This window comes from Eptesicus fuscus, chromosome 4 (genome assembly GCF_027574615.1).
Source record: "Eptesicus fuscus isolate TK198812 chromosome 4, DD_ASM_mEF_20220401, whole genome shotgun sequence".
NCBI classification, from domain to species: Eukaryota; Metazoa; Chordata; class Mammalia; order Chiroptera; family Vespertilionidae; genus Eptesicus; species Eptesicus fuscus.
This window is the reverse complement of record NC_072476.1, coordinates 74,970,233-74,988,504: the sequence shown is the minus strand read 5'-3', so window position 1 is coordinate 74,988,504 and position 18,272 is coordinate 74,970,233. Positions and strand designations below refer to the sequence as shown.

General features: G+C 39.0%; 1 protein-coding gene and 1 pseudogene across 1 annotated transcript in view; both read left to right on the top strand.

The window, feature by feature from the left end:
- FCHO2 (FCH and mu domain containing endocytic adaptor 2) overlaps nucleotides 1-18,272 on the top strand; it is a 136,306-nt gene that overhangs the window by 47,319 nt on the left and 70,715 nt on the right. Inside the window, exons 4-6 of the mRNA XM_054715177.1 lie at nucleotides 1,397-1,538; nucleotides 1,622-1,774; nucleotides 11,245-11,349. Of these exons, the coding sequence (XP_054571152.1) occupies nucleotides 1,397-1,538; nucleotides 1,622-1,774; nucleotides 11,245-11,349 (400 nt within the window). The remainder of the gene's footprint in view (nucleotides 1-1,396; nucleotides 1,539-1,621; nucleotides 1,775-11,244; nucleotides 11,350-18,272) is intronic.
- On the top strand, nucleotides 3,085-6,117 carry LOC103305274 (Golgi SNAP receptor complex member 1-like; annotated as a pseudogene).

Below are 18,272 nucleotides of genomic sequence, written 5' to 3'. Positions count from 1 at the left end.
TTTCAGAGAGGAAGGGAAAGGGAGAGAGAGAGATTGAAACATCAGTGATGAGAGAGAATCATTGATCAGCTGCCTCCTGCACGCCCCCTACCGGCTATCAAGCCCGCAACCTGGGCATGTGCCCTTGACTGGAATTGAACCTGGGACCTTTTAGTCCACAGGCTGACGCTCTATTCATTGAGCCAAATTGGCTAGGCCAATCCTAAGTATTTTAATAAGCCTCTTTGAACTTGTTTACTATTGCTTAAAAGGAACATTGTTAGTTATCTTTCCTACTGGGTAGGAAATGTAATAATTGGCACAGAGTATATATTAGGATAAGTAATTTCTTTCTCTGTTCTCTTGACTTAGTAATCATTGCTGCTATTTGCTTTGTGTGTTTTTTTATTAGAAATTTTGTCTTAAAGCAGATAATGTTGAAAATATCGTAGGGAGTACCTGAGGAAATTATAGGGTAAAATTATTCATAGATCATTCTCTATTAACCAAATTTAACATTGGCATTCTAAGTACTATCTAAGCTATTATAACATAGTAAGTAATTCTTGGAAGTACTTGAACCTGCTGAAAATATTAAACCCTCAATATTGAGAAAAGCTAGTAGGAAAGTATGTCATGCATCTTGAACTATGTAGTAAAAAGGGGACTCTCTTAGTGTTTGTTGAAGTACACAGATAGATAAAACTATAATGGCTCTCAAAAGGTTTCAGATAATAGTTTTAAAATAATCTTCTATATATATATATATATAAAAGCCTAATATGCAAAGTGTCGCCTCAAGAGTTTGACCAGGAGACCGGGAGTTCAATCGCTCGCTATGATGTGCACTGACCACCAGGGGGCGGTGCGGAATGAAGGAAGGCCCCAGTAGCCCTAGGGACCCTACCCGTGCACTGGACCTCTAGTTCTTATATAATTATTAATTAATGATGACACTAAAAAATCATGTGCAAGTTTTAACTTTTCCATGTTTAAATTCAAAGGAACTTTTATTTCTGATGAAGCGTTTAAAAACTTTTTTGAATCCTCACCTGGAATTTTTTTTTTTTTTTTTTTTTTTTTAGAGAAAGTAGAGGGGAAGAAGGAAGGGGGAGAGAGAGAGAAACATCAATTTGAGAGAGACACATTGATTATTGTCTCCTGCATGCGCCCTTGACCGGGGCTGGGGATGGAGCCTGCAACCGAGGTACATGCCCTTGATTGGAAATTGAACCTGAGACCCTTCAGTCTATAGGCCGACGCTCTAACCACTGACCAACCAGCCAGGGCAGATGTTTAATTTTTTATCTTTTACCTAATTAAAATTGCTGAATGTAACATTATTAATTCCATTGGTTCTATTTTGGAGCCTTAAAATTTTTTTTAGTAAATTATTCCCATATTTTCTTTCCCTTAGAACATTTGCACCAGTGTGGGATGTGTTCAAAACATCTACAGAGAAATTAGCTAATTGTCACTTGGATCTTGTTAGAAAATTACAAGAATTAATAAAGGAAGTTCAGAAGTATGGAGAAGAACAAGTAAAGTCTCATAAAAAGGTATCAATTTTTTTTCGATAAAGGTCAGATATTGAGTGCTTTACAGCTTGATCATTTTTGATGAATCATTTCATACCAAACAGACTAAAGAAGAAGTTGCAGGAACTCTGGAAGCTGTTCAAACCATTCAGAGCATAACTCAGGCCCTCCAGAAATCCAAGGAAAATTACAATGCCAAGTGTGTAGAACAAGAACGTTTGAAAAAGGAAGGAGCTACACAAAGAGAAATAGAAAAGGTAATTATAATAAAAATAAATCCTCTGTGGTTTCAAAGTACTGTTATATACAAGAATGCATTTAATAATCAAGAATGATCTCAGATTTAAGATGAAGACACTGTACCTCTGAGTATTAGTGATATACCTGAATGAAACAGATAGACTTATAAAATATGTTGTGTATGGTAAATAGATTAGCAAATACATAAAAAGGAATGATTTCTTTTTGTCTGTAGCAATTTACAGGATACTATCTAATAAAAGAGTAATATGCAAATTGACCGTCACTCCAACACACAAGATGGCTACCCCCATGTGGTCAAAGATGTCTGCCCCCATGTGGACACAAGATGGCCACCACAAGATGGCCGGCAGGGGAGGGCAGTTGGGGGGGACCAGGCCTACAAGGGAAGGCAGTTGGGGGCGATCAGGCCTGCAGGGGAGGGCAGTTAGGGGTGACCGGGCCAGCAGGGGAGAGCAGTTAGGGGCAATTGGGCCAGCCGGAGAGCAGTTAGTCATCGATCAGGCTGGTAGGGGAGTGGTTAGGGGGTGATCAGGCTGGCAGGCAGAAGCAGTTAGGGGCGATCAGGCAGGCAGGCAGGCGAATGGTTGGGAGTTGGCAGTCCTGGATTGTGAGAGGGGTCCCAGATTGGAGAGGGTGCAGGCTGGGCTGAGGGACACACACCCTCCCCTAGCCCCCCCACCTCACCCCCCCACCCCCACCCCCCGTGCACGAATTTCGTGTACCAGGCCTCTAGTATATTTATAAAAGATAATTGATGAGATACTGCTTGGTATAAGATTTAACAATGAGGTAAAACTTTTTGAAGCAAGAAAGGCATAGATAATTGAAGATAAGCTTTAAATACAGGTTATGTTCAATTTATTGCTGACTTTGAGTACATTTATGTAGTATTGTGGTAAACCACAACCCTTTCCCCACTCGTGTTTTAATTGAAAGTAGTTTTTTTTCCTCCTTTCAAAACAGTTTAACCATTCATTTGTTTGATGTGGTATAGTTTCTATTAGGAATGAGCCATAGGGAGTGACAGTTTTAAAAGCTTTGTAAAGTTTTGAAATATCTGTAAAAAAAGAAAACCAAATTTTAACCATATTACAATTATAATAATTATAAAAGTGTGCATACTTGAGCAGAAACTAGAAGAGAATATTGAAAAATCAAAAGAGTTGATAGAATTTGGGTTAATATATTTCCTTTATGTTGTGCAATAAATAAAAATTGGGAGAGGGAGAAAGATGAGGCATAGTAAGTTCACAGTTTTAAAGTACCCTCAATTTCTGACAGCAATTATGAATAAAATATAAAAATGGAAAACAAAACAAATAACAGGGTCCAAAAAGAATACTACCTCTGTGAACCAGAAATGGAACAGAAACCTGAGGTGGCATGTAGAGATTGATTATGCAGGCTTGTTGGACTCAAAGTCCTAAAATAAGTTAGGCAGTGGATTTTGGCTTTTGTGTAGTAAAGGGGGACTAAATGTTCCATATTTAAGATAATCACAAGGATCAGCAATTACTGGGAAGTTCTCAGGAAACAGGCTCAACATTTGGAAAATGAACTTGACCTGAAACTGGTTTCCTGCAATAAACGGTGTACAAGTTACAGTCACAGCAGTGTCTAAGATGGAAGACATGGCGGGTATAGCTCTGACACAACACCTTTTTTAAGTGGATCAAGCCAAGACAATGTTTGAAACAATGGCAATTGAGATTAAATAGCTTTTTGGCAAGGCTTACAGAAATAAAAGATCAAACGGTAGAATATACCACCAGTGTGGCTGTCCCCTCCTTGAATGTAGCACTGATGCATGCATTACAGCAATATAGATATTGCAGGATTATACACATGAATTCCATAAAACCAAAGCAAACTTTATGACAGTATGGGAAAGGGAGAAGCTCATGGGATTAGTACAAAAGGATATTGAGTCATATAAAAGTGGGTCTGGAGTAAACAGAAAAACTGAACTATTTTTTAAAAATTTTATTTATATATATATATTTTTCCTTTTTTATCGAGTTTATTGGTGCTGACACTGGTTAACAAACTGTACAGGTTTCAGGTGCGTAGTTCCACAACATATCATCTGTACACTGTATTGTGTGTTTACCACCCCAAGTCAAGTCTCTTCCCGTCATCATTTATCCCTTCTGTACCCTCCTCCACCTCTCACCATCCCTCTTACCCTCGGCGGTCACCACAATGTTGTCCATGTTCATGAGTTTTTTTCTCTTTTTTGCTCAATCTCTCCACCCTCTGCCACCAAACCCTGGACCACCTGTCTCCTTCTCTTCCCCCACCCCACCCCCCAGTTGTTAGCCTGCTCTCTGTGAGTCTACCTCTTCTATTTTGCTTCTTGGTTCATTAGATTCCACATGAGTAAAATTATATGGTACTTGTCTTTCTCTGACTGGCTTATTTCACTTAACATAATGCTCTCTAGATCCATCCATGCTGTCCCAAAGAGTAAGATTTCCTTTTTTTTTATGGCTGAGTAGTCTATTTTATAAATGTATGGCTACTTTTTCTTTTTAAATTGATTTCAGAGACAGGAAAGGAGAGAGAGATAGAAACATCAATGATGAAAAAGAATCATCATTTAGCTGCCTCCTGCATGCCCCCTCCTGGGGATCGAGTCCACAACCCAGGCATGTGCCCTTACGGGGAATCAAACAATGACCTCCTCCTGGTTCATGCATCATCCCTCAATCACTGAGCCACACTGGCCGGGCATGACTGCTTTTTTATCCACTCATTTACTGATGGACACTTGGCCTGCTTCCAAATCTTGGCTAATTATAATAATAAAAGCATAATATGCTAATTAGACTCGATGTCCTTCTAGACAACCTACCGGAGGAAGCTGGGGCTGCGAGGGAAGCCCAGGTCCTGGGTGTCAGAGGGAAGCCAGTGCCGGCAGCTGGATGAAGAAATGCCTACTCTTGCATGAATTTCGTGCATTGGGCCTCTAATTATAAATAACACTGCAATTAACATAGGGATGCAGGTAGTCTTTCAAATTAGTGTTTCAGGTTTTTTCATATAAATACCAGAAGTGGAATTGCTGGGTCATAAGGCAGTTCCATTTTAAATATTTTGAAGTAACTCCATACTGCTTTACACAGTGGCTGCACCAATCTGCATTCCCAACAGTGCATGAAAGCTCCCTTTTCTCCACATTCTCCCCAATACTTGTTGTTGGTTGATTTATTGATGATAGTCATTCTGATAGGTGTGAGGCTACATCTCATTGTGGTTTTGTCATTTATCTGATGATCAGAGATGTTGAGAATCTTTTCATATGTCTATTGGCCATCTGTATGTCCTCATTGGAGAAGTGTCTATTCAGGCCCTTTGCCCCATTTTTTTAATTGGATTGTTTGTTTTTTTGGTGTTGCATTTTATAAATTCTTGATATTAACCCTTTGTCAGAGATATTATTGGTGAATATGTTACCCCATTCAGTGGGTTGTCTTTTCATTTTGTTGGTTTTCTTTGCTGTGGAAAAACTTTTTAGTTTGGTGTAGTTCCTTTTGTTTATTTTTTTTCCTTTGTTTCCCTTGCCTAAGGAGATCAGAAAAAATATTGCTATGAGAAATGTCTGAGATTTTACTGCGTATGTTTTCTTCTAGGATTTTTATGGTTTTGAGCCTGACATTTAAGTATTTCATGTTGAGTCTATTCTTGTATCTGGTATAAGAAGGTGGTCAAGTTCATTTTTTTTTTGGCATATATCTGTCCAATTTTCCCAACACCATTTATTGAATACACTTATCTTTAGCCCATTGTATGTTTTTTCCTCCTTTGTCAAATATTAATTGACTAACAGCGTGGGTTTATTTCTGGGCTCTCTATTCTTTTCCATTGATCTATATGTCTGTTTTTATGCCATTACCATGATGTTTTGATTACTAGAGCCTTGTAGTATACTGGTAGTTTGATATCAGGCAGCGTGAGTCCTCCAACTTTGTTCTTCTTTCTAAAGATTGTTGTGGCTATTTGGGGTCCTTTGTGGTTCCACATCAGTTTTTGGAATATTCTAGATTTTTGAAATATACCATAAACAACTATTTTTGAAAGAACATGATTACTTTCAAAACTAAGGTTGTCTAGTAGAAGAGACAATAAGCATTGCTATGGCAACAAAAGAAAATTATGACTTCAGAGTAGAATGTTGTAGTAGATTCAGAGCAAAATGAACACTTTGACCAATCATTTTTCTGCTGTGAACAGCCTGGTCCAGCGAATCAACCTTTTGAAGTGGTGAGACTCGCTCATCCTGGGTGGTGTTATTCGTGTCTATATTTTCCTATTACTGCTGAATGCTTTTCATTGATAGGACATCTCCAGGGACTTTAGCGACTATCACTTTCAGGCTGTGATCTGGAATAAGGAAAAGTAGGAAAGAGAAATTGACTATCCTGATAATTAGCCTGACCATTAGGATTAATTCAAGACTGATAGTGATGGACTCTGACATGGTCAGGTTGAACTGAAGCCACAGTTTTTCTGTGCTGTTTTTTCTAACATACATTGTGTTCTGTTTTTAGTTTTGACCAAAGAAAGATCAGAAAAAAAAGATAATCACAAGAGCTCCACTCACTGTATCAAGCTATAGGTAGGGAAGAAAAAAGGCTCTTGGACTGCTAACTAGGGCTTTATTGGAAGTTGGGGTTTGGGGCATACAGTTTTGACTATGGTTCAGTCAAGCCAAGGAATCAATTCATGACTACTTTGGCCATATCCCCAGTATTCTTCTGGGGAAGTAATGAAAAACGACTTTCATAAGACTGATAGTAAACTGGGGCTTTGGAGGGCTGGCAGGAGATAATTTAAAAACTGCTGGATGGGAATGGGTGAGCGTAAGGATAGAACATAACACAATTCGAGGAGATATCATTTACATTGTATTCTATGGAGTTGTCCAGCAGGACTGATGGAGAGAGAAGAGGCGGGAAAAACAAGAAACCTCCCATTTGAAATGAGTAAATAACCAAATTTTAGAGCACATCTAAGAAATCTAATATTAAGACAGACACCAATAAATTTAACAGTTGGAATAAGAATACACTCCAGATGATATTTAAATTTATAAGACAGATGAGCAAAAACATTTATGTGTGTCGAGATTCAAAGAGATAAGTCTATATAAACTTTATAGAGGCCCGGTGCACAAATTCGTGCATGGGTGGGGTCTGGCCGGCCCACCCTGATAGGGGCATTGGGGTGGGCCAGTGGGGGGGCAGTGGCCGTGGGAGGTTGGCCAGCCCCGCCCCCAATGGGGGGAGCCGATCGGGGGCGGGGCCATCTGGGAGAGGGGCCGCAGGCAGTTGGGGGAGCCAGTTGGGGCCCCCATTGGGCCAGCTTGCCGCTGCAGTGGGAGTCATAGCAACCGGTCGTTCCACCGTTCTGGTCGCTGGGCTTATATATATATATATATAGATGTTAAAGAAGATTAAAAAACTAAAAGAAGCATAATGAAATAAGATCTACTAGATAGGAAAATAGCTAATTATAAAACTTGGAACTGAAAAATGTGGTATTGAAATTAAAAAAAAAAAGGAATAAAGACAAACTGGACTTGATATAGGCAAAGAGAATTTGGACGATATTACCAAGGGAATCCACCCAGCATAATACAGAGAAATAAAGATTACTAACATTCATCTAATAAATTCAAAAGGAAAAAATGGAGAGAATGGTGGGCAGATAGTATTTGAATTTAACAGCTGAGAATTTTTCAGAATTGGAAGAAATTCAAGAGGCCTCAGATTTAAGTACATTTTTGGTATTGAGCATGTTAAAATAAAGATAAATTTAGACCTAGACACCAGAGGAAAAAGTTATTAAAAGCTACCAGATATTTCTTTTTTCTCACATCTCTGAAATCAGAATGCATTTTCAGTCAGTGGTATCATATAACCACTGTTGTTAAGGTAGCCTTTGTGGTGTAGTTTTATTGCCCATGAGAACTTAGTTGTTATGCCAGGTGGCATGATTGGGCAACTGCATTACTTTGATGCCTCAGTTAACACATCATTTTAAGACCAGTTGAGGAAGGAATAATTCTGATTGTTGTGTGAAAACCTTTTGTTGAGACCTTTGGGTAAAATCAAGAAAATGTAAGCTCCAGTGTTTAAAAGAAAGTTTGGAGATATAGTGGAACACTTTTGCTCTTGATGATATAGAGGATAATATGTGGGAAAAAACAGATATCAGTGATCCCTGAATTGGAAAATAATTGAGGAGTCAGAACCTGAATATGAAGATTTAGGAGTATTTCAAATGATTCATTTTCCTTTCCTTCTTATTCTGTCATATAGGAGAGGTATAGAATAAAAATCTACCTCAAAGTAAGTCTAAAATAGCTCTTGGAATAAGTATAAAATAAAATTTTAAGTTATAAGAAAGTATTATTTCATGGTTTAATTGACATTTTTTATTTTATTTTAGTGGTACACAAGTAATGGTGTGCTTTACCGTTTTAGTAGTAGCCAAATATGTACATTAAGTGTAACTACTAAAATAAGTATAATAATACATCTCCTAAATCAACAAAGAGAAGAGGATATTAAAATTTATCAAGAAGAGAGAAAGGAAATAGAGAGCAAAGTAAAAGAATGGTACACTGAAAACTCTAAGTTGTCAGAAATAAGTTTAAATATATAAGTAACCATATACATATAAAAATTAGATTTCTTTAATTATAAATAGGTTGATTGTCAGGTTGGGGAAAAATCTTATGTAAAACAACTTTAATGTTTGGCAGGAGGAGAATGTTTCATATAATGAGATTATTCAGCAGTTTAAATAAATGGGTAAAATAAATAAAAGGGTAAACTGATAGATATGGGAATTAGAATACTCTAGTAAAAGAAAAAATACTAGAGGGGGAGGAATGTATAGAATCTTAAAGTTAGGTTCATGGGAGTTATTACCCTTTATTTGTGTGGGTGTGTGCTAAAATTTCCATTACAAAAGTAAAAAAAAAAAAAAAAAAAAAAAAAAAGCCAGAATGTCCTGAATGGGTACATCTGAAAAGTATAATGTTGAGGGAAGAATATGTAGATTTTGATGCCTTTGACATAGTCTTTAATGTAAGGGTTCTCTGTCAGAAAACCCTTTTTTATTTACTAGAGGCCCGATGCACGAAATTAACGCAAGAGAAGGCCTTCCTTTCCCCGGCTGCTGGCACCGGCTTCCCTCTGGCACCCAGGACCCCGACTTCCCTCACAGCCCCGGCTTCGTCCGGAAGATCGTCCGGAAGGACACTGGTCTAATTATCATATTACGCTTTTATTATTATAGATAAGCATGGGAACAATAAACACTAAGCCACATGAATGGAATTACCTTTGCAGAACAAATGGAGGGAATGAGACTGGGAAAGAAATGGGACTGCATTTGTCTATGTAATATTTAATTTTTTCCAAAAATTTATAAAAGAATATGAACAAGATGTAATAAAAAGTTGACATTTCAAAAAAAATTACTTAAAAAATTGTGAGCTACAGCCCACCTGGTGTCACTCAGTGGTTGAGAGTTGACCTATGAATTAGGAGGTTGCAGGTTTGATTCCCAGTCAGTGCACATGCTCGAGTTTTGGCTCGATCCCCAGTAGAGGGCATGCAGGAGGCAGCCAATCATTGATTCTCATCATTGATGTTTCTGTCTCTCTATTCCTCTCTGAAATCAATAAAAAAAATTTAAAAAAATGAACTATGGGAACATTTACCTATAGAATATACTGGAACATACACATCAAACAGTGAATTGATATGATGTCCATGTCATTAATGTAAAAGTTTCCTAACTAAATTAGTTAAAACTTTTTGGAGGGTTAAAATACTTTAGGCTAAATACTGTTCTGTGTGTGTGTGTGTGTGTGTGTGTGTGTGTGTGTGTGTGTGTGTGTGTGTAGGGACCATTTGAAAAATATATGGTAACTAGGGATTATACTTAAAGAAATGATTGAGTCCTGGCTGGTTTGGCTCAATGGATAGAGTGTTGGCCTGCGGACTGAAGGGTCCCGGGTTTGATTCTGGTCAAGGGCACATGCCTAGATTGCGGGTTCGATCCTCAGTGGGGGGTGTGCAGGAGGAAGCCAATCGATGATTCTCATCATTGGTGTTTGTCTCTCCCTCTCCTTTCCTCTCTGAAATCAATAAAAATATATTTAAAAAAAATGATTGAGCCTTGATATAAACCAGAAAAGGTTTAATATAAGGTAATAATTTAGATGAAATGAAGGGATTTATATTTGGTTAACATTTTGAACAAAGCTGTAGCATATAGTTGTGTCCAAAGGTTGTGAGTTTGTGGCTGAAATACAGCCTGTGGTTCACTTGCCTCGGTGGGGTCAACAGCTCAGAGGAAGGGTGCTTTTTTCTGATTGTTCTGCTCAGGGTGATGTCATACTAGATGTGTAGTGGGTCTCTGACTTAGATATATTCAAATCCAAGTCTAAGTAAATAATTTGTTTTGCCCTATAATAGATTATTATTATTTTAATCCTTACCTGAGGATATGCTTCCATTGATTTTGAGAGAGAGAGGAAGGTCGGGGGGAGAGAGAGAAACATGGATGTGAAAGAGACTCAGTGGGTTGTCTCCCACACAAACCCTGACCAGGAATTGAACCCCAAACCATTTTGGTATACAGGATGATGCTTCAGCAACTGAGCCACCCAGCCAGGGCTATAATCTTATTATGAGCATGAATGTAGCTTTAAAAAAGTGTGCATAGATCTCTGAATCATTTTTCCTTTGGTAAATTTGAAAACAAATACTTACTATTATGACATAGTATGTGTCTTACCCTTACTCACAAACCTTTATTTTTATAAAAGACCATTTAGAAAGCACTCATATTTGTGAACTATGACTAAGTACTTATTTTATATGTCTATATTTGCTTCATATGACTTTATTATAAAAATTATAGGCACTTAAGCAGAAATATTTTTGGTAATATATCAGTAAATTTATTTACAATGCTCTAATGAATAAAATGAGTAAGATGTAAGATTTATTTTATTATCATAGGTAATCTGCTAAAACCCATCTTTTACTTATGAGAAGAAATGTAGCTTATTGCTTTTAAACAATTATTTCCTTATTTAAGAACAAATGCCCCAACTTCCCTTTTAGTAATGACTTTACAAAAGTGGTCAAGTATGTTACTACTAGGATATTTAGTTTCTGTAATTTTATTCTAAGAATTTATGGTATTTCTACGCATATGTACTATTTAGAAAGTTGTTTTTACTTAATATAGTATTGCTGTTTGGTTGTTTCCTATGAAAGATGTTTCTTGCTTTAAAAAAAATAGATGTTCCCAGTACAATTATCTTCTAAAATTTGCCTCATCCCTTAACATGCATTAAATTGTTATTTCATTTTAACTTATATCAAGAAAGAAGAAAGTTAATTTTGTAGTTCAAAATGTTTTTGTTTTGTTACAGGCAGCTGTTAAATCTAAGAAAGCTACAGATACCTATAAACTCTACGTGGAAAAATATGCATTAGCAAAAGCTGATTTTGAACAGAAAATGACAGAAACAGCTCAGGTTGGTATTTTTAAGGCTTTAAATCTAAGATAGGATATTTATGTATATTGATTAAATACAATTTTTCTGTCATATACTTTTTTTAGTACTAGAAATGTTAAAATGCACATTGTCAATGTTTTAATAATGCTGTTTTAAAATTACACATTTTGTTTTGGAGATTGAGGACCAAGATGCAATAATTATAATATAATGGATTATTCAGAAGAGGCTATTTAAAGAGAATTGGGGAAAATGAGGACATTGGTAAATGATGAATCCAGGCCTTATATATGGGTTTTAAAATTGACTCCTGCTTAAGAAGGAAACTGGAAATGACTCCATGCTGAGGATATAGCAGTTAACAAAACAAAACTCTCTGCTTTCGTAAAACTTCCATTTTAGCAAGAGAAGACAGACAATAAAAAAATGTCTGTTTTCCATAAGCTTGGGATAATTATATTTGATTTGTTGTTCTTAGAGCCTAATTAAAGCCTAGGTTTAAGATGGGTGCCTTTTATGAATCATTCCTAAAACTTCCATCCCCACCCTCTTGTCCTCTTGCGCCTCCCCCCACCGCCTTGCCCCATAGCACCTTTCATTGTATAACATACCATGAATTTTATTTGTTGTATTAGTCAGGATAGGCTGGGTATGCTGAGGTAACAAAGAACCTCTCCCTCCAAATCTCAGTGACTTAGAGTAGCAAGGATTTATTTGTTGTGCTACTTGTTCATCATGGTTCAGCTGCATTATCATCACTCTGATACTGAGGATGGTGGAAGAACCTCTTCTTAGAACATTATTCTTAGTCATCATGTCTGAGGGGCTAGAAACATGGTGAAGCATGCATACCTGCGTATGTGTGTGTAAAAAATATATATATTTTTTTAAATTTTGTCTTCCCCCACAAAAATGTAAGTTCTGTGAGAGCAGGTATTGACTTATTCACTGCTATTTCCTCAGCACTTAAAACAGTTTTCAGATGATGCTAGGCACTCAGTAAGTGTGAAAGAAGGACTTACAAAATCTGACTTTTTGGACTCTAGGGAGTCTTCTCACTGGGAGTGGTGAAGGACTCACATATCAGAAACCAAAGGCTTGCTTGTGTGTAGGCATACATCCATCCATCTTTACTTATCCTGTTGTGGGCACTGTGCTGGGTGTATACTGTATCTACTTAAATAAAACAAGTATCTCTCTGCTCTGGGAGTATAGAGGAGAGAGGCAGACATTAAATACATGCCTAAATATAAAGTTATAAATTATTACAGTGTTATAAGGGAAAAGAATAGGCTTCCATGAGATATAATAAAAGTGAACCTAATTTGGAGTAGGGAGTTAGGAAAGGCATTTTTTGGGGAAGTGACATTTAAAACTGAGATGAAGAATAAGTAAGAGACTCATTCTAGGGCCAGAGTGTTCCAGGCATTGGAGACCATATAGGTATGAAGACCCAGAGATGTAAAAGGGCTGTCACATTATAGAAAGTGTAAAATGCTTGCTAAAACTGAGTAAGGAGAGATGATGGTGAGGCATGAGGTTAAGGAGAACATAGGCAAGGACCAGGCTTAAGTAAGGGTTTGGTTTTCTTCTAAGAGTAATTTGAAGACATTGGAGGGTAGTATGCAAGTATGTGACATGGTCTGGTCCGAATTTTAAAAGATAATTCTGGCAGTTTTGTGAAGAATAGATTATAGTGAGGACAAAGGAGAATTAACTCTCCCTCTCCCTTCCTCTCTGAAAACAATAAAAATATTAAAAAGATAAAAGTCTGATCTTCTACATCCCTGCCTATGAGATAAAAATAATTGGGGAAAATAAAAAAGAGTCCGGTTTGGAAGGCAGTTAATAGTGAGATGAAAAGGATGAGGGCCAATGTGGTGGCCTTGGAGAACGTGAGAAGTGAATGCATTTGGAGATGGCAGGAGTGGGGTGGATGGAAGAATTCTAGAGAGATCAAGATCTCTTCTGAGTGTTGGCTTGTAAGTCTGTATGGGTAGAGATGAATGGGAAAGACTAGATGAAGAACTGTTGTTAGTTTGAGGAGTCAGAGGGGACCAGATGTTCAGTTTTGAACAGCCTATACCCAAGTGGAGACAACAAACGGGCAGTTTTGTAGGATCTAAGTAAGCTGGATTTCAAAAGCTCTGAAAACAAAAAGCGTTTTTCTATAATTCATTTTGCAGCAAAACTTGACTTAAACTGATGTGAGGCTGTTTCTATACTCTTTATTTATATTACTTAGACTAAATGTACATGTTTTCTTTTAGAAATACTAATTTTCTGATAAATAGATGCCACTGCAGATCCTGCTGGTAGTATTATGAAATATATGGTAATAGCATCATAATATCTTTATTTAAAAAATCCAAAATATTGAATTCCCAAACACCTGGTCCCAGAGGTTTTGAATAAAGGATTGTGAGCATGTATAAAATAGGGGCTTGTCAGCACACAAAGCCATAATGACATCACCTTTGGACAGAGTGTGGGGGAAATAGGGCCACCCACACTCTGAGAGATTCATCATTGACAGTTTGATAGAGGAAGAGATGCTGAAACCCAAGTAGGAGAAGCCAGAGAAGGAAGAAAACTGGGAAGTATAATGTCAGGGCAGTTGGGAAATAATAATATTTCAAGGAGGGCTTTAGTTAGTTGTGTTAAGTTGAGGCTCTAATTCTAGTGAGATAAAAAGTTTTAATTTCTATAGCAACTAAGATCATTGTAGACTTCAGCAAGTGCCCTTTTGTCTTCTAAATCGGAATACTCATTTGTAAGGCAATTATTGTTGACTTGTTAATTTTGTATTAAAATGACTAGTTCCTATCAGTGAAAGTATTTGCCTTTCCATTATTTGTTTGAAAAAACAGGAATTAGAATTTGCTAGAGTCAGGGTTTTTTGTTTATAGTACTTTATAAAAGTATTCCTTTTTTAAAAATATATTTTTATTGATTTCAGAGAGGGAGAGATAGAAATATCTATGATGAGAGAGAATCATTGATCAGCTGCCTCCTGCACACCCCCTACTGGGTATCGAGCTGGCTGGCCTATAAAACTATTCTTAAAAGAATTGTTAGGCCAAAACCGGTTTGGCTAAGTGGATAGAGCGTCGGCCTGCGGACTGAGGGGTCCCAGGTTTGATTCCGGTCAAGGGCATGTGCCTTGGTTGTGGGCGCATCCCGAGTGGGGTGTGTGCAGGAGGCAGCTGATTGATGTTTCTCTCTCATCGATGTTTCTAGCTCTCTATCTCTCTCCCTTCCTCTCTGTGGGTAATCAATAAAATATATTTTTTTTTAAAAAGAATTGTTAGCATTCACTTTTTTCTTTCCTTATCTTTGTCTTTTGCTTTCTCATTATATTCCCCCCCCCCCCCAAATTGGCATTTTAGTTGTTTATCCTGACATTTCCAAGATGGGAACATTAATTTATTTGATTAGATATATAAATAGCCATGCTGCTCTTAAATAAAGATGATGGTATACTGTGCTAATGTGTTCTCTCTCTCTTTTCTCCATCTCTCTCTCTCTCTCTCTTTCTCTCTTTCTCTCTGTCTCTTTCTCTCTTTCTCTTTCTTACACTGGCACTATAGATTAACTATTGTTTGTTAATAAATAGTAGACTTTAATTTGGGTTATTTAGAGGTGAAAAGAATTATTGTACATCTCCAGTTTCCTTTTGTTCCAGCCTAAGCAGTTGACCTAAATCCCAATAGGAAGGAACCTGTCAGTCTAATGAGTATCAAATTTGGGTGGTAGGACCTATATTTACTAGTGGGGAAGGAAATTGAGTCCCTGGGGTGAAAAAGGTTAGAATGTACTTGGAGTATTTGTGATTTAATTTTTTTCATTTGGGGTGAGAATAAGCATGATTAAAATTGTGACTTTTCTTTGTGTTTATGCTTTTTACCACTATCAGTTAATGACACTTGAACAACTTGAAACAATATGGAGATTTTGTTCACTTTTAACAGTTTGATGGCTGCTAGTTCAAGAAGACTGAGATTTGTTTAAGCAGCACCCCCAGAGTAAGGTTTTAGAATTAGAGTGCTTCTCTGTAGATATCCTATATAATAAAAGGCCAGAGGCATCACGACCGAAACGACCAGAGACCAGACCACCATGGCCCCTTGCAGGCTGGCCCCGCCCCAAAGCAAGCAGTTAGGGGCAGGCAGGCAGGCAGAGTGGTTAGGGGTGATCAGGTAGGCAGGCAAGTGGTTAGGTGTGATCAGGTAGGCAGGCCAGTGGTTAGGGTTGATCAGGTAGGCAGACGGCCCCTTGCAGGGCTGGTCCCGCCCCCCAGCAAAGAAAGAGGGAGGCCCAGGCCAGCCAAGCCATCGCACCCTAGCCTGTCGCCTGCAGAGGGAGGCCACCGGTGGCAGGAGAGGAGGCAGTGCTGCACAGATGGCAAGCAGTGGCAGCGGCAGGGGTGGGGCCAGCTGCCTGCAGCCAGGGGAAGGAAAGCCCAGATAGACCCTGATCTCAGGCCATGCCTACGAACCCATCCTAGGCCAGGCCTAGGGACCCACTCGGGTCCCGGATTGTGAGAGGGTGCAGGCTGGGCTGAGGGACCCACCCGAGTGCACCAATTTTCATGCACCAGGCCTCTAGTCTCTAGTATAACTACATAAAAACAGTGAATTTGAAAGGAGAAAAAAAATCTCATTTGTCCAAGAAAGTTCATTTATTTATATTCATTATTTAGTATATTCAAACACTTGAGAGTCTATTTCCATTGCTGAATTGCTCTGAGTTTAGCAGTCACTAATTTTGAGGATATTTAGCAATGTCTACCCACCAAGAAAACGCAGCACAATTTCAGAATTGCATTTGAATCGTGTTGAGTTTGTGTGTGGTTTCATGCTCAAGATTTTTCTAAATAATTAAGCATCTGCCTTATTCACTATAGCTGTTTCAAAAGAGACTGAAAAGGCACAATTTTCTTGGAATTAGGAGTCATCATACGCAGTTTTGACAAAGCTTTTCTGGATTTTGGTCTACCTACCTATGAGACAATCTCTGGTTCATTAAGTTACAGAAATTTAAGCTGAGGGTGACTTTTTATAATATGAACATAAAGTAGAATCATGCTCCTGCTGAATAGTCCTCAGTTCTTAAGACTAATTCAGGATCTTGCACTGTTGGTATTCTCATTGACTTGGTCAAAATTAGTCAAAACAAGCACTCTGTTTAACTCTGTTATTCCTCATGAATAAAATTGATTGAAGTGTTTTGATTATTGTTGTATTATTGCCAAAACTGTAATTGCACGTTTTTTAAGGTCAGAAGGTTAACACAAATATGGACATGATCATTTGGCTTAGTGATTTTTGATTATGGAATTCAATGTTGAAGAAAACTGGATATTAAATACTAGAGGCCCGGTGCACGAAATTTGTGCACGGGGGTGTGTGTGTCCCTCAGCCCAGCCTGCACCCTCTCCAATCTGGGACCCCTCGAGGGATGTCCGACTGCCCTACCAGGATCGGGCCTAAACAGGCAATCGGACATCCCTTTTACAATCCAGGACTGCTGGCTCCCAACTGCTCGCCTGCCTGCCTTCCTGATTGCCCCTAACTGCTCCTGCCTGCCAGCCTGATCACCCCCTAACCACTCCCCTGCCAGCCTGATTGATGTCTAACTGCTTCCCTGCCAACCTGATTGCCCCTATCTGCCCTCCCCTGCAGGCCTGGTCACCCTTAACTGCCCTCCCCTGAAGGCCTGGTCACCCCCAACTGCCCTCCCCTGCAGGCCTGGTCACCCCCAACTGCCCTCCCCTGCAGGCTTGATTGCCCCCAACTGCCTTCCCTTGCAGGCCTGGTCCCTCCCAATTGCTCTACCCTGCTGGCCTGATCGCCCACAACTGCCCTCCCTTGCAGGCCTGGTCCCTCTCAACTGCCCTCCCCTGCTGGCCATCTTGTGGCGGCCATCTTGTGTCCACATGGGGGCAGCCATCTTTGACCACCTGGGGGCAGTTGTGTGTTGGAGTGACAGTCAGTTTGCATAGTACTCTCTTATTAGATAGGATAGAGGCCTGGTGCACGGGTGGGGGCCGGATGGTTTGCCCTGAAGGGTGTCCCGGATCAGGGTGGAGGTTCCCTTGGTGCGTGGGGCGGCCTGGGTGAGAGGCCTGTGGTGGTTTGCAGGCTGGCCACACCGCCTGGCAACCCAAGTGGAGGCCCTGGTATCTGGGATTTATTTATCTTCTATAATTGAAACTTTGTAGCCTTGAGTGGAGGCCAGTGCTGGCCAGAGTGGGCGGGAAGTTTGGCTTTCTCCATTGCTGGGGAAACCCAAGCCGCCTGCTCACTCCGTGGCTGCAGCAATTTTGGTTGGGTTAATTTGCATACTCGCTACTGATTGGCTGGAGGGCGTGGCTTGTGGGCATAGCGGAGGTACTGTTAATTTGCATGTTTCTCTTTTATTAGTGTAAATGGGGTGATGGAATTTAATTTGATAAACTAACCAGAGAAAAAACCCCAAAGCATTTAGACGTATTTCTTAGAACTGATTTAATTGGGGGGGAGGGGGGATAGTAATCAGGCTTGTGCATGGAAATGACAAATGTATTTTTTAGTGTGTTTATTATTATTTTTAAAATTCATCTTTATTGTTTAAAGTATTACAGATGCTTCCCTTTTTGTTGTTGTTGTTTTCCCATTGACCCCATCCACTCCGCCCCCAAGCCTGATTCACCATATTATTGCTGTATCCATGGGCTATGCATATATGCATATAAGTTCCCCAGTTAATCTCTCCCCTACCTCCCTTCCCTCTGAAATTTGTCAGTCTGTCCCATGGTTCTATGTCTCTGGACCTATTTTGTTCATCAGATTCCACATATAAATGTAATCATGTGATTTCTCTTATTTCGCTTAGTGCATAATATTTGACAAATGTATTTTGTTTGAAAATGGCTAGTTCGGCATTTCCCAAATCCTGTT